Here is a 24,585-nt window from a genome sequence, read left to right on the forward strand (position 1 = left end):
AATCTGTGAAATCCAGATTTATATGATAAATGCACTTTAATTGTATGGGATATGCAAAGCCCCATGTGGTACTGACGGCTGCCTGCGGTATAGAAGTATCAAAAGCAGAATGTTCTATTTATGTAGTTACAGAAGGGGTAAAATAAGGGGTTATGCCCGACAGGCCGTCTGCATACTAGTACTGCTGTGCTCTTTGTAAATAATTTACAGGAGGAGTACAAAAGGACAAACTAAGGATCAGATTGTCAACCAAGAGTTGGATTTTCTTTGTTTCCTGTGGTTAATATTATAATCCTGGTGTTACTTAACCTTGCTCAGTGCTCTATTCATGAAATCATGTCATATGTTTCCATTAGAAACCAGAATTTTGTGTAAATATCATGTAAATTTTTACTGGATTAAGTCCCATCCAATTTTCTAACTATATGTAAAAGCAGAAGACTTAAGGAAACCATTCAGGGAAAACACTGTGGAGTTTTTTTACAGCATTTTTAGGAAATACCAGCAAAAATCTATTCCAAGACTGGTTTTGCAAGGCATTGTATAAGCATTGGAGACTCCACGTAGATACTCCGGCTGGAATCTGAGACAGTAGAGAGTAATTTCAGATACAAAAGATGACACTAATGTGGCATCAAATTACACGTCATCCTTCAGCGATATCCCTAATCTAGGATGGTGAAATAGTTGTCACCTGTCCTCAAGGCAAAATTGCTCTCAAAGACCAAAATAAAACCCAACCAGTGCTATTCCTTACTCCCCAGAAGATGAGATTTTATTGAATCATAGAATCATTTAGGTTGGAAAAGACCACTGGGATCATCGAGTCCAACCACAAATTGGAAGCACTAAGCTAATTTGACACTTGCTCACCACCAGTTGCTTCTTCATACCCCTTGCCTGCACGGCAAGCAGAGCTTGCTACCCACCTAACGACTGCCCACTCCGACCCAGACTTCCCATTTCGCTACAAGATCTCCGTAACTGAGGGCAAACATCACTCCTGCGATAAAGCTCATACTCCGATCTCCATGTCCTTTCCAGACTGCCATGCCAGGAGAGCTTGTCTGGCTGTCCTGCATCTGACCGTCATCCTGAAAGTCTTCAACCAACAAGAAATTGTCAAAAAAGAAACTACAGGGAATACAAACAGTGACACTAGTGAATTAGCCTGTTGGTTCCCTCCTCTGACAGACCCAGCACTATCTACAACACCAGGCACCTGTGAAGAAAGTGCACGAAGCCTTCTCCATTTCAAAAAACTACTAACTCGAGCCGAGTAGAAAGGAGGTGAGCATCGCAACAAGCAGAACAGAACTGCAGGCAATCTTTAGTGCAGAAATCGCCCCCATTTTTAGGTGCTTTTTTGAAAATGCTCAAGAAGATGGGCAAATTCATTTAAATAAAGAATCTTGGGAGAGGACACGAAAAGCACGCTCTAAGAAAAATATTTAAATAAAGAATCTTAAGAGAGGACACGAAAAGCACGCTCTAAGAAAAATGTGCGACAGTAGCTTTTAAAACAGTTAAAACTGAGGAGACCTCAAACTTCCAGAACATCCCATTGTTTTCTTCATTTGTTGTTCAAACTAAATTGCTCTCGTTCAAGCTGCAGCGGAAAAACCTTTGCAGCTCTGCCTGGCTGAGGCCAAGCTGCTTCCCGCAGAGCTGGTAGATGATTCTACTAAGATTACAGCCAGGAGAAAGAGGACAAATCCTTTAATTGTACAAATCATCAGATTAAGACTAACCCTCTCTGTGGTTCTCTCTGTTACTGGAGAACTCTGCTGCCCAGAAGCAAAATGGTTACAAAGCACTGGGGAAAAAAACACCCAAAAAGCCCAGAGGCAGAGCCAGACATACCTTTTGCTTCTGTGCCTCCACACTGCAGGGAGGCACAGGAACTCTCTCTGCTCCCAAGGGAACTAAATTGTCACCTATTCTCTTCCACGGAATTGTCACGGCATTACACTCACGCTGTGTTAAACATTTGGGAAATTTGCAGAGGAAGTTACCTGAACACCGAGGTAAGGCCTCGATTCCTCAATAGGACGCCCATTACCGGTGTCTTCCCCCTCAGCACCACCTCAGCAAAAACCTCACACATTCCCAGTATCTGCCTAACGGCCTCAGAGCCCCTGCGCTGGAATAACAACCCACCTGGTGGTTCGAAATCCAAATTTGTCTTCTGGATTCATTTCTTGGAGCTATCATCACTTAGTTTGATGACAGGAAAATTTCAAGATCAACCTGTATTTGTCAACGTTACAGCCCTTTTCCACAAACCCTCTGCTGGCCACTCGCTTCAGCTGGAGGCCGGTGCTTTGGTAGCGTTTAACCACACTATGTGTGCAGTCTGACTTCAACCAACAACTGGAACTCCCTACCCCATGCATATTTAGGTTAGATTTTCACAGATTTGGGGGTGGGAAGGATCCAGGATCCTCCTCAGCTGAGTAAAATGAGCTGATTTCTGTCCACATATTACAGAATCACAGGATGTCAGGGGTTGGAAGGGACCTCTCAAGATCATCTAGTCCAAGCCCCCTGCCAGAGCAGGAACCTCTGGCACAGATTGTACAGGAACGTGTCCAGGCAGAGTCTGAAAGTCTCCAGAGACAGAGACTCCACAACCTCTCTGGGCAGCCTGTGCCAGGGCTCCGGCACCCTCACGGTAAAGAAGTATTTCACAGACACATTTCCAAGACTGTCTCTTTTTCAAAACGCGTGACCTTCTTTCTCCATAAGAACGTGTATGCTCAACTGTTGCTCAGTGTGAACAAAGAATGATGAATAAGCCTGTTTGCATTTAGATGTCTGTATTACCTCCTCCTCCAGATTACAAGTCTTAGCAAATTGATGGCACAGCAAAGAGAAATCTCTCATGCACATCTACTCCCAAGGTTTTCTATATGAAGCTGTACATTAAAATCTAAGTGAAGAAAGCGACACCCAGTAATTACGAGATGTGCAATCCTCTGCCGAGCTACAAAAGGTTTGCTTGGCTGCTGCAAACAGCTGAAGCGGGTGACACCTTTGTCAGATTTCAAGGAATCGCAGATGATGAGACAGCTGCATCCTTTTACCTCAGGTATGAATGAGGAGAAGAGCCACCACAATAAACCTTTTGTATGTGTTTGTCGTTTAGGGTACCTGGTCAAACAGCACACCGTTCATTTAGTTAACACGGTGTGCTTCAGGAAGAGGTGCCCCGCGACAGGAGCAGACGTGCAGGGGGAAACAGCCCGTGCTTCAGAGCAGGGTCCTCATAACCTGCATTTTAGGGGGGGTATTCGCTGAACTGGCTCTTACGTGGCCTCTGAGGCAGCCACCAAAAGGCTGGGTCACATCTTCTGCCGTAGTTTCACTCATCCAGTGAATCCAGGGATCCAGCCTATGCACCGAGACCGCACCAGTGTACAACCCAAAAGCACACCGAATGGGGACTGAACCCCTAGTACACATGAACCCAGGGAAGCCCAGAAAACTGCCAAATTACAGAGCCATGCTGTCAGACGTGTTAGGCGAATGGATTGCCTTCTGACACCTGCGTCCCGTGAGCAGTGTTTCAAAACAGCGCTTACACACCTTGGAGACAGGAGCTTGTTTCTACTAACCTTTGCTGCAACTCTCACTCAGGAGAAAAAGAAATAAATTAAGTAACTGCATGTAAACATGGCATGGAGCACCCAGGTTACTTCTGCTCCTCCCTGCCAGCGCAGCGGCAGGAGAGTACGAGAGCCCCAGCACCTTCTCTCTCACGAGAAAACCATCCTCAGCAACGAGCCTCTCCAATCGAGCAGGGTTACACCAGCGACTCGGTGCAAAGAAACCCCGCAGCACTAAGGAATCCGGCCCAACACATTTGTTTTAATGCTTTAAACAGATAAATTAAAGTTAAGTGTGTCTTTTAGGATGTCACCGAATAGGCAAGCTGAGAATTAAATTGAGCTTCACATATGCTTTTATAACACATAACAACTGTGACTGTCAACACAAGATCCTTTTCACTGTCAATTCACCACGCATTCTGCGAGACCTTGGGGCCTGCAATTATTTCATTTCCTTTCTTGTAAATGCAATTTCCACTTAGTTTGCTGGAATAAAGGTAGACAAAAGGTGGTAGGAGTTGCTGTATTTTCTGATTAAGGTTATCTGTTCAAAATTGTAGAAATCCACAAACTGAAAACAGTATTTTTCAGGAACAACCTCACCTTCCTGTCAGGGTAGCAGTTCAAGAAAATGCAACTACATTACTCATGTCAAATTAACTGTCGAACAAAGCTTCATCCTTATGATTAAATTAAAATGAAGATCATCTTTCTTCTAAGGATACTTAAGTGAAACAGAAGGAGAAAATATATATGACTGGAAAAAGCATTCTGCTTTTAAAACTTGGTGTGAATTAAATAAAAGCATAGAACACAAAAGAAAATTGGGCTTTTCACTGATTAAAAATAAATGGCAGAAGTACCCGCAGAGGAGCAAAGTAAATATCAGTTCACAAAAATAGATGTGAACTGAATTTCCAGCTCATTTGTCGTGACTTACTCCTTTGAACTAAGCAATGGAGACTTGCTAGAATCGGTACTGCTGGTATTTTTTAACTGACAAAGCAGGAAATCAGAGGTTTAATTAGCCATGATTACAATATTCTGCTGATCCGTCTCATCTGTTTCCTCTTCTTGAAGTGACAAACTGACAAACAACCTGGCAAGGGAACTGAAGCAAGTGCACAGCCTAATTTCAAAAGGAGCTCTGTATTGTTGTGAAACAAACCAATCCTCCATAGGATCTGTCTGAAATAAGTATTTCTGAAGGAGGTTTAACTCTCTGATGCTTCACTGGCACCTTGGGTCTTCAATCTGTCATCACGAATGATTCTTCTACCCACCTGTGCAAATGCAGCATCAACTATATATTTATTTATTTTTTTAACAATCTTAATCTTGAGATTTCAAAGTAATTCAGAATTTTTACCAACAAACATTTAGGATCAATAGTCCGGACTGGTTTTGGTCCATCAGAAACTGCCCCGTGCACCTGCACACAGACCAATATGACTTACATGATTCTACTTTTTTAAACACTGTGTTAGAACTACTTAAAAAAAAAAAATCAATGGTTAACTATATAACTATCCTTCTTCAGGACATGTTAAAAAAACCCCCAGCTTTGCTAATCCTCAAAAGCTCCTGAGTTCTCCTCCTTTGGCAGAGAAGATGATTTTTTTTTTTTGGAAGAATGTTCACCGATTTCACAGACAAGAACCTTATTACAACGATTTCATTTTCTACCTCTATGTGAGGAAATTATTTGAGGACTCAGTGGTAAACAGCTGCAGCCAGTTCACTTACCCCGTTAATCAAAATTGATATTAAATCAATGTCAAAATGCACCAGCTAAACAGATCTGGTACTAAAATACATCTAGAAATCCATGTTCTACTTACTGCAAGGTAGGCTTGGAGCCCATGACACCCTCGAGCTGGTTAGAGACAGGACCTGAGTTGGGTACTTTGGAACTGAATTCTGCCTCCAGGTCTTTCTTGTTCAAGGCTGCTTGTGTGGCACTGGCTCCCGAACCTAGCACAGGCAGAGATTTTGATTCTGATGTGGCCAAGATTCCAGTGGGACCTAAAACATAAAGAAAGTTTCACACTTCTGTTATCCAGACTGACAGGTCTAGAAACAACACACAAGCACAGCAGAATGCAAGCTCATCGCAGAGATCGAAACGGGATTTTAGAGAACAGCATCCAGTGCACAGAGGCTACCAAAATACAGTAACTGTGGCTTCTGCTCTCCTCACCAAGATTAACCCTTTCTTGTACCGCAGGCAGTGCTTTGCTATATGGTCACAGTCCTTCCCTTTGCCTTCCAGGGTGGTCAGTCCCAGCACCCACGTGGCGCTGCCGAGTGCCACCTCGCCAGGGCTCCCCCAGCCCAAAGCACAGCCAGAGCAAGAGCCAGCCCGTTCTCATCCTCATCAGTTCTCATCCTCATCAGTACGAGACAACACAGCCCGTTCTCATACTCATGAGCAGTCAGTGATCTGCCTATCTTCAAAGTCCAAACTAAAACATCCAAACTAAAACCACACAGTGACATTAAAACCAGCCACACCTGCATGGACTATGGCGTGGACTTCCACTTGCACAGAATGTGTTTCTAACCAGGCAGAACAACAATTTGTTGAGGACAATGATAGCGAAGCGTAGCTTAAAAACTGCACACCCTTCTCCTGCAGAAGAGGTTAATTCAAAACATTGGTCCTAAACCCTCATTTCTCTGGTTACCACTACTTTCAAGAATATTTTCATGGCAGGCTCAGGCTATTAACCCCAATAACAGTGTCTGAGCTCCAGGAAGGACAGAAGAACCTGTGTGCATATGGCTGTGTGCACAGAAAATCCTGACAGAGGCATCTCTTGGATAAAATAAGGATGAAAAGTGACAGCTGCGGCAGGAATGTGAGTCACTGAAGAGGTAAGCAGGGCTCTCCGTAATGGCTGAAATGACAATGGCCTGGAAGAGAAAGTAAAGCTTCAAGAGTCCCTTAACACAGGGAGAGGAAGAGGACGACAGAGGAGTCCAACCACTTACTGCCACTGTCCTGGTCAGTGGTTACTTTCCGGCGTCGCAGAACTCGTTCCAGCTCTGTTTCACTGCTGTCTGTTTCAAGGGATTTCAAGCTTCGGGAACTAGTGGATTTATTCAATGTTTCCTACAGCAAAAAAATAGGCATGGAAAGCTCCATGAGGACACATTACGCTTTGCCAAACGTCCCATAGTGTCCTGGGTTCAGCCCTAACTCTCGACACGCAGGCGCGACATGAGAACTTTTTAAACAGCTGAAAAACAACTACGGTTCTAGACTGGTGTGCTAAGCTCTTCCACTAGTACAAGAGCGAGTGCTCACCACTCCTCACCCTACTTGGTTTTCCCAATGGAGGGATTAACCACACTTACCTGCACATGAGAGGGTTGGTATCGGGCTCAAGAAAGATGTTCTGGCTCACTAATGGACAAACTGTGACGTTTGCAGAGAACTGCCAACCTCCTCCATCATAACATTTAAAGGATCTTAAAACCCTGCTAGAGCATTACCACGTCCATAATTAACCTCTACTAGCAAAAAGCCAAAGATTTTACGTATTTTAGGGCAAAAATAATATGGTATATTTTATTTTAAAATCATATTTTAGTGGTCCATCACGTTTTGTATTTTAGCATGATCCTGTGTGTACACACATAACAACATGCTGCAGAAGTTGAGTGCAACCGCAGCATGTTATTAGATCCTGCAGTCCATCTGATCTGCCATAAACCTGACCCTATGTCCAAATACTTCATGGTTTTCCTTAAGCATAGAGATCTCAAGCTGAAACATTTTTTTTATACACACAAAACAGAAATGCATGGTATTAATGCCTCATGCCAAGGTTTGCATTTCGTGTCAGCAAAGCTGCAAGTCCAGCAGCACTTTTCTTAAGGGTAAGGAGGAAAAAAAGGCTTTAATCAAAGGCTGAAACCTCCCAAATTTGCCCACAGGAATTTAATGTGTACCTAGTGCATACCACATGCATTTCCCAACTGAAGAAACTCAGTTACGGATCAGCACTCACTTGACTGCAAAATTTCCCCAAAATTTTTATAATGCAACTGAAAATACATGACTCATACGCTATTTCATTCTCCCTCTGAGTCTTGCCATCTTTAAGAATGCCTAGGAATCCTGTTTATTCAGCTTTCCAAAACATGTCAGACCTGTAATACCAGTTTTCCAGAGCTTCAATACCATATTCTTATAAGCATGTCATTTCTGAGAAGAAATAGCAAATGACAAAAGGAAATGGCATCACGAGCTGCAGAAGTTGTGCTACTTTCAGGATCCTAGAAAAGTAACTCTACCTCTTCACCTCCACTCAAAAACTGTAGTATTTTCTTTGGAAACTATTTCAAATGTAACTCAGTGGGTACACTATTAATCAGCTGTACGCTCTGGATCCATACAAATGTACATGCATGAAAGCAACTCGAGCAATGGAGCCACACAAAGTCTGCATCTGCAGAACACAAATGTGTTTTGTTTGTAACAATTATCAGGAGGTCTACGTGCGATGCATAATTAGCATAGTAACAACAAATGTTTACTCCATCACACCCCACTCCCATGTTTGTTGTCTGACTGTGCATAATGATTGGTCTCAAGAACAGACTGGAATTGGGTTTTATACAGTTTGTCTTATGCTGCAAATATCCTAAAGGGCTCAAAAGCAACAAGCATGACACAGAAGTGCAGTGACTGTAGGTTTCTCTCTGCTCCCTCTGAAGTACATAATCAAGTCGTCCCTGATGTCAGTGACACAGCATCAGAGAAATAAAACAGCTACTAGAAAACAAAAGGACCTTCAGCAGACCCTCGCTGGGCCAAACAGCACACGACACCAAACTATTCCTGTAATTATGGGAGTTCTGCTTAAAAGATAAAGTCAGTGCTACATTTTAATCTTTTTCTATCTACCCTCAGGTTCATAATGTGTCCCTCTAATTAGAGCTCAGCATTAAGGTCTGGTGGTTCTCTAGATCATTTCTTCCCTTCTTCCCTTGCTTTCACGTGACTGGAGAAGAGCAAGTTTAACGCGGTGTTGGGGCCACAGTCATGATTTGAAACCTCAGCACAGGCTGTTTCTATACTCTTTTTGTACTGTCTTGCATCACCCAACACAATACTGAAGTTATTTTTACAAGGGCTGTTCAGGTGTTATCAGGGATGATGAGAATGGCCAACCTTACCTTCTGCAGAGTGGATGCGAAGCATTTTGCTTCAATAGGGGCAGAATTTCACCATATTTCATCTTACAAAGGCAAAATTTCACCTGATGTGCCATAGCTGCACTTCAGCTTTAAAAGCTTCAGGGTCACAGGAGGCAGGGAACAAGAATTACAGCTCCTGCTGGTTGTTTGATACAATTTTAGAACCTGTGCAAAAGCAGCAGCCTGTTAAATAAGCGATGTAATGTATGAGTAAAGGACTGGACAGGAGCAACATTAGCACATTGCTCTGGACCAAATACACAACTAATGTTTTCCTTTAGCGATAAATGGGTATGTGGACAGCTATTCAAAATATTCTTTTTCTACATATAATGCAGACAGACTATAGAGCTCTTGCTCTGTTTAGGCTATGTCTACTTTAACAAGAAATCTGGCGCCTCAGGAGAGAGCAGTTCAGAAAAGTTGCTAAAGAGAACCCTACAAGTGCTACACGTGCAGTTCAGGGGCTTTACTTTGGACTAGAGATATTTAGCCACCTCTCCCTTGCTAAGCATCCCAACTGGGAGTACTGGGAAAGCTTCCAAAGGATCTATGGCAGGTGCAGATGGTAACATTCCCTCTAGTGGCAGGAACATACAAATCTAGAGTAAACAGGCTAGTTTTCTCCAAAAATAAACTCTGTTAGCAAGACCAAGGTCAACCTTTCAACTGGACCAAAGTCAGAAGTGGAATGAGGGGAATCCATAACAAAACTGCGCTACAGCTTCAAACCAAAACACTGATGCAGAAGTTCCAAATACTCAGCTGTTTTGCACAAAAGGCCCTGCCAGCAAAATGAGAAGAAAAAAAATGAAATATAAACTACAAGTCTTCTTACCAGAATCCCTTTTAATTCTTTCATTGCACTTTCAGAGGGTTTTGGTGTTTCTGGCTGTAAAAAAACCAACACATGCATGTTAAAACACACCTCAAATGGACCACGACACACTCTGTACTTGAAGACAGACGTCGCTCGAGGGTCTGACTGCACAGGCATGGGGGGGTATTATATTACTCCGCTCTCTCCTCTCCTGGGCACTTGGCTAACATTTGATCTGGTTTCTTATACAGATGAAGGACAGAGTCTCACCACAGCTCTCAACACTGTGAATCACAGTCTATACATAAGGAGGACTCTGGTTCTGCGAACACCGTAAGCACTATTTTATAGTAGCCATGTTCAGGCATTAGCAGTGAGTGTTGCATAAAAAGGAAGAAATACTGCTAAATGCAGTCTACTTCCTGACCATCCCCTTTACCCAGTTCAGTTATTTTCTCTCTGCTTTTTGATTCTCAGTAGCTGTTTATGAGACGTTTACTTTCAGTTTCTTTCTGTGTCAAAGAAACTGGGCTTCTATTCACTTACTGCTGGCTTCACTTCTTTTTCAGCTCTTTATATATATATATGCTGCTCTAACTCACTTTATTCAAAACCAATTAAAGCGCGAGACAAATGCATCGTTTGGAATGTTCTACAGAAAGCCTGATTTATTTTCAGTGTAAGTTACTGTCCTTAGCTGATATTATTGCTCTGCTATTTATTCCAAACCTTTGTTTTAGGCCTGCTTGACTGGTTGACTGGTCTCAGATGAACTCCCTTTTTAATTCTGTCCATCATTTCTTCAACAGCTTGTCTCTTCAGGTCTGTAACTTCTTCACCTGTTCCAAAAAACAAAGAGCACACCACATTCCAGATACGAACTACAGACAAATAGTACCAAGGAAAAAAAAACCATGTTAAACAAGCAGCCCTCTAAACAGCTTGTTTGCATATACAGCCAGTTACTATAAATTAGTTTTAATGATGAAATAGCATTTATATATACAATGTAGTTAGTTATACTCCACACAGCAAGTCTTCCTGCCTGTATGTGTGATGCATATTGTTCATATACTGCCTAATTTCATTCAAAATGTAATAATTATAAGCATAAACATACAGGCTGATTTTTCTCTCCATAAGTGGGCTGTTCACAGGGTCTTTCTTACAGACCCCTGTCTTATTCTTCATTTTCCCCACCACGAAGAGGCACGTTGCCTTACACCACATACACCTCTAGATTACTTCATCTCTACCTATCAGGAGCCCTGGTTTCTGCATACAGCAGTACGAGCGATCTCTGCTCGCAGGTAACCTCCCACAAGCTCTTCAAGGATGAAATGCCAACCTGCACACATTGAGGATCCAGCCACGGCCTTTGCAAACGCCAAACTGCAGAAGTTTAGACAGAAGCGGGGCCCAGATCCTTGAAAAACTCGAAGTTCCTCTAACTGAGAGCTGCAAAAATTCAGTGTTACAGGCTGGAGCACCAAGGACTGAAGAATACCGCGCCACTTCCACTGTATCGCTTCTCTTTGTCCCAGCACAAAGTTCCACAGCTTCACTGACACAGGAGCAGCTGATAACAGCCCGTGGTGAGGCTTGTGTGCAGCTCATCCCAAGACTGCCAAGGGTGTCTGGTATTTCACAGAGGTTTGAGAACCTCGTGGGAACGACAGACCAACATCTCAGACTGAACTCAAACCACACATTTAAAGAACATTGCATCGAGTTAAAGGGTCAAACATAAATACCATGAAAGGCAACACTTTTTCAAGAGTCTCAGCATCAGGGCGGCAAAATATTCAGATGAAACGGGAAGCTGTGTGACAAAACTGAACGATACCTGGGTAATGTAACAAAAGACACTGAACGTCCCATACCAAAAAGGGAGAAAAATAGTACTTAAAGCAAATACACGGAAGAATAAGGTTGACAAAGCTGCAACATTGTACCTTATGTAACAGGAATTTTAAATAGACTTTCGCTCTCTCACTTGTCAGGGTACTATTGATGATTCATAGAAATGCAGTTTCTGTACCATAGGCCAATTTAATGTCAGGCTTTAATTTCACAAACAGGCTGTTTCAACTATAAAAGCTTAATTGGTGGTATGGGATAGAAACCATTCATTCCAAGTTCTTAACGAGGGTCAAAACAACCCTCAAGTTGGATGTAATGACTAGATAAAGAAAGAACTTTCCCTCTTTTTTATTTTAAGAACAGCTCAACTCCTAAGAGAAGCAGCAGTTTTTATGTGATTGAAGAAAGGTCAGAACTGTTAAAGTTTGCTAATAAATAATGAAAGAATAGGGTGTAGAGAACTTACAGTGAATTTCATAGTATTTCTTGCAATCACTGTCTGTAACAGTCTCAACAAAAAGGTGCAATCAAAACATTTAGGATGCTTCAAAGTAAGGAAACTGGATAAATGAAGGCAACATAACTGAACTTTTGCTGAAAGGTACCAGGGACTCTTCATCAGAGATCTCGGTACAAGGTCACTTCTCTAACTATGTTACCTCAGACTGGTAACCAGTTCCCAAAGACTCCTCCATCGACCTGCCCAAGTGACCCCATTCCTCACCTGTAAAACAGGAGGGGTAATAATTCCTTTCCCCCACTTTCTTCCTATTGGTTCCATCCAACAATCCAGCCATGCTTAAATACCATTACAGCCTGCTAACAGCGATTTTTGTCTTCAACGATTATATCCTATACCTATAATTTCAGCCAGGTTCCCTTCTGCAGTCCCCTTCTTTGTTTAAGTGGCAGCAAATGAGTTAAGCAATTCACTACAAATAGAATCCTGCTGCTTCTGAAGGAAGAGAGAAATAGTGAGAAAAACCTTGGTTATTTAACTGGCAATGCTTGCCTAACTAGCTCTGATTCTTCAGGCACGCGTGATCATTTGTAAATCTGTACTTAACTCCTGTTCTCAACCTACTAAGTTTCCAGCTTCCATTAACAACAAGAAAATGCAATTTCACCTGTTACTTTTCGTGCAGAGCCACTTCAGGGCAAGATTCTGTTTTGTTTCAGGTTTTCAGTGTTATTAAAGGATTAGCATTACAGCCAACTCCGAGTGGTAATTTCACAAGATATGGATTGAGGGATGAAAACTGAAGCATTTGACAAACTAGCTCTGCAGAGAGGCTCTGGACAGAAGAAATCACAAATAAGAAGCCGTCTAGAAGTTGGAAACTTCCCTGCATTACGCTGTATATAACCTGCTCTCTGCTTGAAGCTTGCTGGGTTTGTTCTGCCTCTTCCAGACAAACTGGGGAAGTGCAAAGCCCCGGACATACCATAGCTGCAGCTGCACACCGTAGTGTTTCCAGTTTAGAGGTACAGGCTGAGCCTCTCAGTGCTGCTGTACTGCAACTGCTGCAGGTAGTACCAAGCTGCACAGAGTCACTGTACAAGCTCGGAGCCTAAAGGGAACCACCCTGTTCTCCCCGTCCCTCTCACCCAGCACAGGACCACATCCAACTTCTGTGAGCCTATAAGAAACATGAACACCCTTCTCCCCAAGGGAAAAAAAAAAAAAATAAAGATCACTTTCCTGTCACATCAGGAATGAAAAAAGCTCAGTGATGTGTCTGAGAAGCATTACAGCCAGAAGCAGGAAGATTAGAACTTTTCTTCAGTTACAGCGTCAGGTCTTCCCTTAAGGTTTTTGATCCGCAGCCTCAAAGATTGTTCATATTAAAATCCACGTGGAGAAAATAAATGCTCATCACCAGTTCCATTGTGGAGGCACAGATGTCTACGAGGGCTACACAAATTTGCTAGGGATCTCGGGGAAGTTTGCAGTAGAATAGAAAAGAAGGAGAACTGGAAGGGACCTACAACAATCACCTAGCTCAGCTGCCTGACCACCTCAGGGCTGACCAAAAGTTAAAGCATGTTGTTAAGGGCACTGTCAAAACGCCTTTTCGATTTGATGATATTAGAAGGTCTTTTCCAACTGAAACAGCTCTACAATTCTATACACGCCTCTGAAATACTCACAGGCTCGGGGCATTGACCACCTCTCTGGGAAGCCTGTTCCAGTGTCTGATTGCCCTCTTGGCAAACAAATACTTCCTAATGTCCAGTCTGAACCTGCCCTGACTCGGCTTTGAACAATTCCCACGTCTTGCCACTGGATCCCAGGGAGAAGAGCTCAGCACCTCCTTTCTCCACGTCCCCTCCTCAGGAAGCTGCAGAGACCCATGAGGTCACCCCTCAGCCTCCTTTTCTCCAGACCAGACAAAGTCCTCGGCTGCTCCTCACAGCACTACCAAAGCTACAGCACCAAAGATACCACTTCCTACCTCAGAGCACACACACCTGGGCCACAGTCACATTTCTGGACTGTGAGGCAGATGAACATGCTGGGACATGGACAGCAGCAGCCGATGTTGACACCTCTAAGCATTTGCATCACTGTCTGTACCCACTGTTGATTTTCATTTGCTTTATCTGCAGTACCCAGTGAATAATCCGCTTCACTTGAGAAAGGATGAGCCATACCTGATTCAAAAAAACCTTCTTGCTCACGTTGGTGTTGGAGTGAGATCTCTTGCGAATCATTGACATGAGAGACCTTTGGGGAAAATGAAACTGCAGATTGTCACTCTGTCCTGTACTGCACACTGTTAGAATGAACTTGAACGTGACACATGAGCAGCTTGCTTATACCTGATTATACAGCTACTTACAAAAGAATCATTTAAACACTTCTAGAAAGCAGATGTATGTACTGAATTACCCCCCACAATGCCTCTCATCAAAATGCACCCATGAAATTTATTTCTTTTTAACAGATATTAAGCACAAATCAAAACACTCTAGATTTGAATATTAAAAGACAGTGTCTCATTGTGACACATGACAAATTGAAGCTGCTCTGGCATAATAGAAGAAAATAAGAGCTGTAGATATTGAAGTATTATTCTCCAGAGGGCACTTAAATTTGGTGATCAGTTTCTCCTCACCAACTCCAAGTTTGTAATCTTCTTACACTGTCAAATAATCACCCCTTCCCTATAGTCAAAACGCAGAAGTCCAGGCAAGCAAATGATTAATTTTAAAGCACGTCTGATGTGTGAGTGGGGCCTATCACTCCCCACTGAACATTGTTCTGTACAGAGCAACATCCTTGATATCAAGAGTCAACACTCTGTCCCAGAAAAATGCAGCATCTACCACCCAGGCTCTGAAACAACCTCCGTGCACACAAACATCACGATGCACAAAGGAAATGCTCCAATTTAGCCACTACAGGGCTTAAAACAAATAGTGTTTTCTATGCCAGATAGTAAAGGGCACAAACTTAAATAAACCAAAAAACCCCGAAACAACCATGAAACCACAAGACGCACACACAGTTAATCCACGCTACTAGTGAGGAAAAAGCAAGCAAGCCAAACGAGTTAACAGATCTAAAAGACCAAACAATTGTTCAGAAAACATTCAGATTTCTAAAACCAAAGCAAGACATACAGAGGAATGAATTCTCCCCACTAATAATCTCTATCCATATATTTCACGCAGTAGTTAACAAGGCTTCTGTATGTAATTCTTATTACAGAAGGTTAGAAAGCATCAAGTCCACAAATTTTTAAAACCAAGCAGAAGACATGAACATCAGCCGAGTTCCCAGAATTAACTAAGCACAGTTCAGGGCTCAGTTAATTAATTTGGGTCTAATGTCTGGTGAGCCTCTTTTACAGTCCTCTGCAAAAACGAGGCTTAATTTTGATAATTTCACCCCAAACTGCTTGATGATAAGGTGGTGATTTTCTGCTTTGCTTTTTTATTCTTTCAACTTATGAAAGCAATTGTGGGAATTCAATGGAGCCTGCATTTTCATCACCAGTACCCGACAGGAAGGGACACACAGTAATCCAACATATCCTTTGGTTCAAAGGGCTTTTCTTACAGTAGATTCAGACAAGTATTTCAGAAGTCTGTAATTACAGCTACCAGGTGAAAAGAAAAAAAAAAATCTCCTAAATTTAGAGCAGACAGGTATCTCTCCTCCTCCAAAGTCAGAGTCTAGACAATTTGTTCAGCTTGGCAAGGCACACACTGCTCAAAACTAGTCGGGGCATCACACTGCTGGCAGGTGGGGCACAGAGTATGTCCTGATGTTAAGGAGATGGAGAAAGACCTTTTTTGTTTTTTTTTCCCCTCCCCTTTAAAGGCAGTCTTCCTGCTTGGATGCAAGCTCATGTAATGCATTCTGCTTCAGCAAAGCATTAATGCTGTGACCCTTGATTTAAGCACTTACCGTATTGGGTTGGGAGGAGGGGGAGGAGGGAGAGGAGGAGGGGGCGGCGGTGGAGGCGGTGGTGCAGGATTTTCAGACTGCTGGATTCGTTTTTGAAGTTCATCAACTGCACGAGAGCAATAAAACAAAGTAGAGTGAGTCCTTGGTTTCTCATACCTGCTCTAAAAACCAGCTCACAGGTTTGAGCAAAAAAAAAAAAAAAAAAAAAAGCTACAAATGAACCAAAACCCAAACAAAACTAAACTACACAATGCTAGGAAGTCCTGCTTTAGGCAATATTTTCTACTAAGAACTGAGTGCACAGAATTCTCATTAAAGCAGCTACCTCCAACCTGGGTTACTTCTGAAACTAAAATGACACTCCAGCTCATACAGGATTCTTCACTTAAAATGACAGAGCAGGGAAAAATTTAATCACCTTTCTGCAACAGCCTAGTTGAGGTTGCACTTGAGAATCAGCTAATGAGAGATTAAAGAAATGAACAATTTCAGCTTCCAGACTTATCTCTGTCTTGCTCATGGTGTGGGGTTTCCCCATAAAAGTGGTCAAAACTGGGTGGTGGGCAAAACGGATTCTCTCTCTCCTGTCTTCATGTCAGATCTAAAATGTAAGAATTACATCTCTGCACTTGAAATGTTGTCAAATGCAAGTAATTGGAGAAGGGCAGAAACAAACAAACACAAAAATCTTAGATTTTTCTAGCTCCAAAAATTCTTAGCAATTGTTCCGAATACAGTAGGAATTACAGCAGTACAGATCATGATTTCCAAAGTGGACATGGTTCTTTTTTCTCATCATGATGGATTAAAATTACCATCCTTAATATTCACTTTTAAATTTGAAAAGGTAAAAAAAATTAAAAACAGCTGAGTGACTTCAAATTTGAGAGTAAAATTCTGACCCATTCCTCCTGAAGGACAAATGAGTCTGTAAGGTAAGAATCTGCTCTGAAAGTCAGACCTCTTCCAGGGCAACTGAGAAGAGATCACGTGCTGCCTGGGCGTAATGTTAAACTCTTAACACAAAGCAGTTCTCCCAAGCAAGACTGCTAACAAGCTTAAAGATAATCCTGCTCTGAAGGATATGTTTCAGAAAAGCGTGGCTATAGGTGCACTCTTAACTACGGATAGGGACTTCAGCCTTCTCTGATGGGAGCTCAAATACTTCTCTGACCAGGCATCACACTTAAAACTAGCACCTGCTTAGGCCTTGAGCTGAACAAAGGCTGAAAGCAAAGGCAAATACTTAACCAGCCTCAGCTCCACAGTCCCTGGGGGACAGCAGGGACCTCTTTTTAAAAGTAATTTTAAATAAGGAGCATTAGGTCACAAATTTCGTCGTTCACTACACAGGATGCTGCAGACAAGCCAGGCACCATCCTGACAGCTCTAACTGTATGAACACCTGCACTGCAACAGTTGTTCCCTCCTGAAAATTCTACCAATCTTTTCTGCCCCTATTCTTTGGGTGTTAGCTTCAATCTTAGAGATGGACACACACAGCAGCCAGGAGAGACTGTTTCTCTTTTGTCAGTCACTTGACATGGAACAAAATGTTTGATTACAAGTACGAGATTTACATGTATAATTCTCACGAGCCATAAAAGCCCACCGGATTTGTTTGGCTAACTCCCAAAGGGCTCTGAAGGCAGTACTTACCTCTTAAATATCTGTTAAAAAAAGAAAGAGAAACACCCTCCCAGAACATCTCATATCAGCAGAAATTGTTTTCTCACATGTCAATGTGAAGGGCTAAATCATGTCTATCATGTGTTTATTTTTACTGGTGTCTTCTACTGCAAGAATATTATATGGTCGGGTAGCTTGATAATTATGGGATGTTTTTGTACAATTCATACAATGTAGAGTCCATTGTGCATCTTTCAAAAAAAAAAAAAAGAAAAACGCAGTGATTCTGTTTTATTTCTTTTTAAAACTAGGTAGGAAGACATGATAAGTGTCTTTTACACAGAAACTCACTCACGTGTAAATATGCAATCTAACAACAGTATTTTTATACCTTATAGAAGTTTTACAAGGTTATTCTTTTACATGCGTTCTGGACATGACTGTTCTGTGGTTGAAGGCAGTTTCTGTACTTTGTCTTGGGAAGTGCAGGTCTGACTCTCGGCTACACAAACGCTGTTGCTTCCAGGGTCTCAAATGCAATATGTATAATTCTACGAGATGTGCACCACTCACACCCTCCCAACTGTGTCTCTAAAATGAAAGTTATTACATGATTTTACCTGAATGCTTTAGGTCTCTAGCTTTTTCTTCTGAGTTCTGACACTTAAGCTCTAGTTCCTTTTTATCTTCTTCCAAAAGTTCTAGTTGCTGTTTAAGACGACTAATCTCCTTATGCAGTGCTTGATTCTGTAACTGCTCTTCCAATTCTTTGATCTGCAGTTGGCAAACAACAGCGTTTATTACAATAAAAGGTATTTTCTGTCCTTCTTTTTGACAAATAACCATCAGGCACAGCTACTCCGAAAAACATGATTTTATAGTATAGGTGTGAACTACAACTCCCAGAAAGAGGACAATTTTTGAATGAGAGATGGAAAAATTTTTCTGAGATATGTCAGAATTTTCTGTTATTATCCTAACTTATTTCTTCTCTAGAACACATCTTTAGGTCCAAAGTACTTATGCTATAAGATGTTCCCTTTTTCTTTTTATAGAGCTTTTTGTCACATAATTAGAATTTAATTTCAGAACATTTTTTTCACGTGGGGCATAAGAACATCGACATTTTTTGTTCTCTTACTGACTGCTTCCACTGACAGGCTGGTTATTTAAACTCCCTCGTCTCAATTCATTCAGATGCCAGTGGGTGAATTTGGAACATTGAGTTTAGAGGCAGCATTCAAGTGCAGCCACTTCCCAACTCCCAAAATAGATACATTTTGCTTTAGATTTCAAGGAACCAAGCACACAGAAGTTTTCTATGACAATTATTCTCGCAAAATATTCATTCGTAAGCATGTGAGATTACATCTAGTCTTAGTATTCCTGGATTGATGAAATCACTGGAGCTACTCTATTGCCAGAGCTTTAAGAACAAGCCTCACAGCTAAGCGAAAACTTGTTTTCAGGCTTTCAAGTGAAGCAATGGCGATTTCTCCCAGTTAGAGACTGATCTAGTCCGGTCTAAAAGAACGTATTTGTTTAGGTCCTAGCACTTTGGATCCTATCACACCACTCTGCAGCATTCATCTAACATTTCTCTGCTCCATTACGTCTGGCTCCTCCCGACACAGTTCTTCAGCAAATGACCAGATGATAAATGTGAACTCGATGTCCAAAATACTCTCCTGCTCTCTCTCCTTCATTTAATGGAACTTGACCTAATGCTTGTGATTGCTCTTTACGGGCATCCAGAATAAAATCCTCACCTAAACCAGAACCTTCAGGCTGAAAAACCTTCCAGTTTTGTACTCGTGTCTTACCAGTGACCCAGAAGAAGGGAATCAGAGTCCTCTCTGAAACTTAGTTTTTAGATTGTGAATGCTTTATGGGGGGATAAGTTCTCCAATAATTCTGAACAGAAAAAATACATGACACTCCTTAAATTCAGGAGGTTTTCAAAGACTTCTGAATGAGATAAAAAGTAATTCTGTTTTACCTTTTGTTGGTGTTGAAGCCTCTCTTCTTCTAACGTGTGGGTTAGCTTAGCATTGTCATCCAAAGCCTTCAAAAGCTGTTGATCAGGAGCAGAATTTTGCAGAAGCAACTGACTTTGCCTTTTCATCTTGTTTTGTTCAATAAACATCTGCCAAAGCAAAACCCACCCCCAACAAAAACAGTAGTTAAGCATAGGCTAATGTTATCCTGGGGAAAATGGCCATTGGAAAGAAAATGAAGAAATTAGCACCATGTTAATATGGTCAGGATAGTGAGGAAGAAGGTGAGAAGGAAAGGGAAAGGAAGTTTAAGAGTAAAATTGCAAGAGATAAGCTCACATTGGAAGGAACCAAGGGTTTGCCAAGAACTACCCACTGCTACACCTCAATTACCCACATGTTGGCAGCATTCAGAATTTAAATGCACCTCTGAATTTTGTTCCCTGGAAATGGGAAAAATCTGATGCCAATCCTGGGAGCTTAGAAGAAATCCAAAAGAACTCTAGGGGGAGGGAAAAATGCCTATGAATTCACAGGCTACCTCCTCAAATATATCTGCAGGTCTTGGCATAAAAGCCCACTTATTTGAGGGTTACCTGGATATGTGAATGATGGAATCCTTTGAAAATGAATTTCAGTCCATGTTTGTGAAATCTGTGCACACCTTTGCTCTGGGAAAAGGCACTTCAGGGCAATTTCGGCCTTTTAGTTCTGACCTTTGTGTTCTTTCCTCTTCCCCAGTTATATATTTGATATGGGGAATGAATACATTAGGAGGAAAAAAAAGAAAAAAAATTAAATATTCTGGAGACCTGGCACTGGTAAAAATACTGCACATTTCTCTAGGCTTCACCTAAGACAGGCAAAGGCCGTCAGCCCATGCAGTTCCCATAAGCGAGATCTGCTTCCTGCCAAAAAAAATTCTTAGTGAATTTATTCTGCATCTTGACATCTCTTTCAGGTAGAGGGTTGTCCCCTGGGCAACAGGGGCTTCCACTCTTGATGAACCCAGCCGTGCCTGTCCTTACAGCACAAACAGGGATTGGGTCATGCTGAGGTTTCAGATAAGGAGGCAGAGGTCAGCAGAGCGTGCCACTTACAGCAGGAGAACATAGAACAGTCTGAGAATGCAGACACTCCCTCAGACTGCAAAAACACTGTTGTACAGCACAGCAAAAGCAAGAAGGTATTTTAAGAATAAATTATTAGAAATAAAAAAGCTCCACGAGATCTTTCCAGGTTCCCATACTATGTATTTACCAACCAAAATGACAGATATGAAGCATGGTTCCTTTGCATCTGGTGCTACTGCAACGCTACAGGATTTATTTTAAAGAAACATCAGCTGCTGCAGATTCAGGGCAAGCATCTCATCCAGCGCTTTGCACAGACACTTCAAGCGAGTCTTCTTAGGAAGCAAGTCTCTCCCTGGCTGCGCATACAGACCGAGAACCCGCCGGCCGTGCTGAACTTTTAACTCACACCGCAGCCTGCCTGACCCTGCGTGCCAACAAGAGTCAATTGATGCGGCCTTAATACTAATAAAACCTACAATGAACACTTCATTGGGCAAAGCTGTGCCATGGGGCAGGCAATAAAGGACTGGAAGCATCCAGCGAAGAGGAAATGACAACTCCAGGCTCTAGTACTGCACTTCGTTAGAAAACAAAAAAACTTGCAGCAGCGCACAGGCCAATGCGGCGGCGTGCAAATGTGCAACGGACATCAGCTCCCTGTCCCAAAATTCTGCCAGTCAAACCAGTTACTCTTCCGTTACCTTAGGGCTGTTGCAAAAACAATTTAAAGGCAAGACAAATCCAGAGTCTGGACTATCTAATCTAAGCTACCTATCTAAACTCATAAAGGTTTGCCTTTGTATTCTAACTCACCCATTTGTTAAACATGTTACCTTCTTAAAAGAAACAATGTCTTTGAAACATCATCCTTTAAAAATGCTTCTAAATCACTGCTAAAACCTCAATCCTGTCTCAAAGCCTCCTGCCTTCCTGTTAAATCAGTCCAAAGTTATTTAACCATGAGAGAAACGTCTCTCTAGAGGCCACCTTTAGCAAACATCACAGTCTACCTACTGTGAACTTTCAAAGCAAAGTAAAAACTTAGGTTTCATTTCTTCAGAATCTGAAAAATGTGAGAACTTGAGAATTTTGTCCCGAGTTTCTGCCACTAAACCAAACAGAACAGAGTTGTTCCAGCCTGAGGGAGCAGAAAGCTGCCAAAACAAGAAGAAATCAAGTAGAACAACTTGATTTCTTCAACTTGAGCAGATACTTCACCAAATGCAGAAAATTCATATTCACTTTGTTTCATGCTCTTCTGCAACAAAATGAAAAAAAAATAATTTTGAAGACCTTTTAATTTCAAAGTTTTCGCATGAAGTCCTGCATTTTCAAGTAGTTTAATAAATTGCTTTCACAATACTGCAAATACTTTCTTGCCTATACTATATGTGAAAGTGTCTTCTCCCTCACAAAAGAAGCCCTGTTTCTTATAACTTAAAGCTGCGATCAGACACACAGAAACCGGTTTCTCCTGGGGGGTCCCATCCATTTCAGAAGTTACTTATGCACATGTCCTTGAAGCACCAGCCTATTCTAAATGGGAAGGACAAAACTGCACAAGATGGTTGTGGCAGAAAAAGCAGAAAGCAAGCTGGTGATTAACTAATTGCAAGTTTTTGAGAGGTTGCTCCATGTGTTCGACATGGGATAAGAAAGATCCTTAGAAACTAATTCTAATTTAAAATTAAAAAAAAAAAAAAAATCAATGCCTGCTTCAGCAGGGCAGAAACCTGACTGCCCACACAACCCTGAATATTAATTAAAGTGACTGCTGAAAGGGCAAAACAACTACTAACAGGATTATTTGAACTAGGTGGAATTTAACCAATTGATGGATTAGTTCCGACTTTGCCACCTGCTAGACAATTATCTGCTGAGTATCCCAATCAATGCTAGAAACGTAAGCCGAAGGTGGAGGGATCTACTGAAACCATGTCTGCAGCAAAAGGCAGAACACAAAGGACAATAGTTTGTTTACATAATTTTCATTTACACAAACTCCAAGTGTTGTGAAACCATCTACCTATACCTCCCTCCTTAGCTCGCAAACAGAAGCTCCAAAGTGCAGGAAATCTGGGACCTGATCCCTTTCTGCCAGCAGAGTCTGCACAAGAATCAGGGAGGGGGAAAAAGAAGGGGGTGAAATCCTGAAAATAATAGAACTTCTTCCCTTGACCTTAATGGGGCCACACCTCATTCTCAGACGCCTGCTCTAACCATTACCCTACAAAGCATTCGCTGCAGCTGTTTTTTGTTGACACCAGAGCTGAAAAAGGAATTCTTCCTCATTAAAAAAGTTAGAAAGCAACTCTGTTAGTGTCAAGTCTCTGGGAACTCCGATCCTCATTCAAGTAGCGCTCAGGGTATAACTGGATGCTTTCCAACTAACGCCTCTCCTAGGAACAAAACGAGGCCAAAGGATGTGCTTTAATATCCATATGTTGCTATATTTCTATTTACAAGTCATTTGGGTACTCACTTCGTGAAATCACTTTTTTTGTCTTCGGTATAGTCTGAAGGGTGAAAAATGTCTCAATATCACAGCGCTGTTACAATAAGGTAATCATTGGTTGCACAAAGTAAAATAAAAATCTGTGGCAAACCCTCTCCACTATGAATAGAGTAATAAACAGTACGTAGCAGGGCAGAATTGAAGTTTGGAAGTCTCGGAAAAGAGATCAAGCAACTGAGCAGTTGGCCCTGATTTCAATCCTTGGCAGCACTGCTCCACCCTCTCCACATCCTCGTGAGAAATCAGTAAGTCGTCCTCGTGGAGCCGGAACCCACTCATTCACATTTATCACAGCTCACAGGAGCTGATGTCTTTTGCACTAGGTGTGCCCTCAAGTCTTCTGCTCAGACTTGAAATAAGTCCCAACATGGGTAAGGTCAAGGTAGTTGTACTCGCCAAAAGAACAGGCTGTTCGAAGGGTTTTAAAGGATGGAGGAGACAGTGATCTTGCCTGATTAAGGCTTGACAGGGTACTAAGTGGCTCTAAATTCAGGAGGTACTCAGTTTAAAACATAAATCTAGGCATGGATTTTAGTTCAATGCCTAATCAGGAAATATATATATATATGTAAAAACTCTATCTTTGAAACTGCTTAATTTTCAAGGGCATCAGAGTTTGTGAGCTTTCTTGCATATAAATATTATAGCAGGAAACAACAGCTAGCGGAATTTTTTATAGAACTGCCAAGAAACAGATGCATCTTATTAAAACACAATAAGAAACACACCCATAGTGTAGATATTGACCTGGAAATGCTCTCTTTGCACTCAGGCTCAACGCTGCACATCAAGCAATGCTATCAGCTTTGTCCGAGTTACGAATCCCATGTGGTTTAGTGGGTTCAGAGATGTTTGAAGCGTTACTCAGGAGAAAAGGTACAACAAACAAATGGGTTCTGCAGTTAAGGCACAATCCAGAAAACTTAATTCAGCACATGCTTAATTTTAAACGCCTGTGCCATTACTCCGATCTGAAAACTTTGAATCCAGTGCTTGTATTCTTCTCTGCCCGGGAACTGCTTCTATGGACAGCTTCTATGTCACGTGTCAGACAGAAAGAGATTGCCCAAATGGCTGATAGCAAGGGCATGGAGGGCACAGGACACGACCTTCTTTAACAAAACAAATAAACAAACAAACAAACAAACAAACCCCACCAACATGAAGTATGGAGAACCAGAGAGATGTGTTTCTGGCAACGTGCTGTGACCTTCCCAGACTCCTTCCTTTAGAGGAGCCAAAGACTAACCCTAACTGAATTGTCGACCTGCCACAGAAAATTGAGCAACATCATCATGGAAAAGAACAAATGCACAGTAACGGGCAGCATAATGGTCACTCCTCTCTAGATGACTAATAATATTTCATGGGTAGTAGTTTTTGCTATGGTCTGCATCAATTTTAGACTAAATAAAAAGATACAACACAGCTAAATCAAAAGATACACAT

At 41.8% G+C, this 24,585-nt stretch overlaps 1 protein-coding gene across 1 annotated transcript in view; it reads right to left on the reverse strand.

Moving 5' to 3' along the window:
* KIAA1598 (KIAA1598 ortholog) overlaps positions 1-24,585 on the reverse strand; it is a 54,282-nt gene that overhangs the window by 3,165 nt on the left and 26,532 nt on the right. Inside the window, exons 8-16 of the mRNA XM_009876323.1 lie at positions 19,548-19,694; positions 18,169-18,322; positions 15,920-16,025; positions 14,173-14,230; positions 13,891-13,912; positions 10,369-10,478; positions 9,658-9,711; positions 6,606-6,726; positions 5,453-5,636 (exon numbers count right to left, since the gene is read on the reverse strand). Coding sequence (XP_009874625.1) covers positions 5,453-5,636; positions 6,606-6,726; positions 9,658-9,711; positions 10,369-10,478; positions 13,891-13,912; positions 14,173-14,230; positions 15,920-16,025; positions 18,169-18,322; positions 19,548-19,694 — 956 coding nt within the window. The remainder of the gene's footprint in view (positions 1-5,452; positions 5,637-6,605; positions 6,727-9,657; positions 9,712-10,368; positions 10,479-13,890; positions 13,913-14,172; positions 14,231-15,919; positions 16,026-18,168; positions 18,323-19,547; positions 19,695-24,585) is intronic.

This window comes from Apaloderma vittatum, unplaced genomic scaffold (assembly GCF_000703405.1).
Source record: "Apaloderma vittatum isolate BGI_N311 unplaced genomic scaffold, ASM70340v1 scaffold7559, whole genome shotgun sequence".
Taxonomy (NCBI): domain Eukaryota; kingdom Metazoa; phylum Chordata; class Aves; order Trogoniformes; family Trogonidae; genus Apaloderma; species Apaloderma vittatum.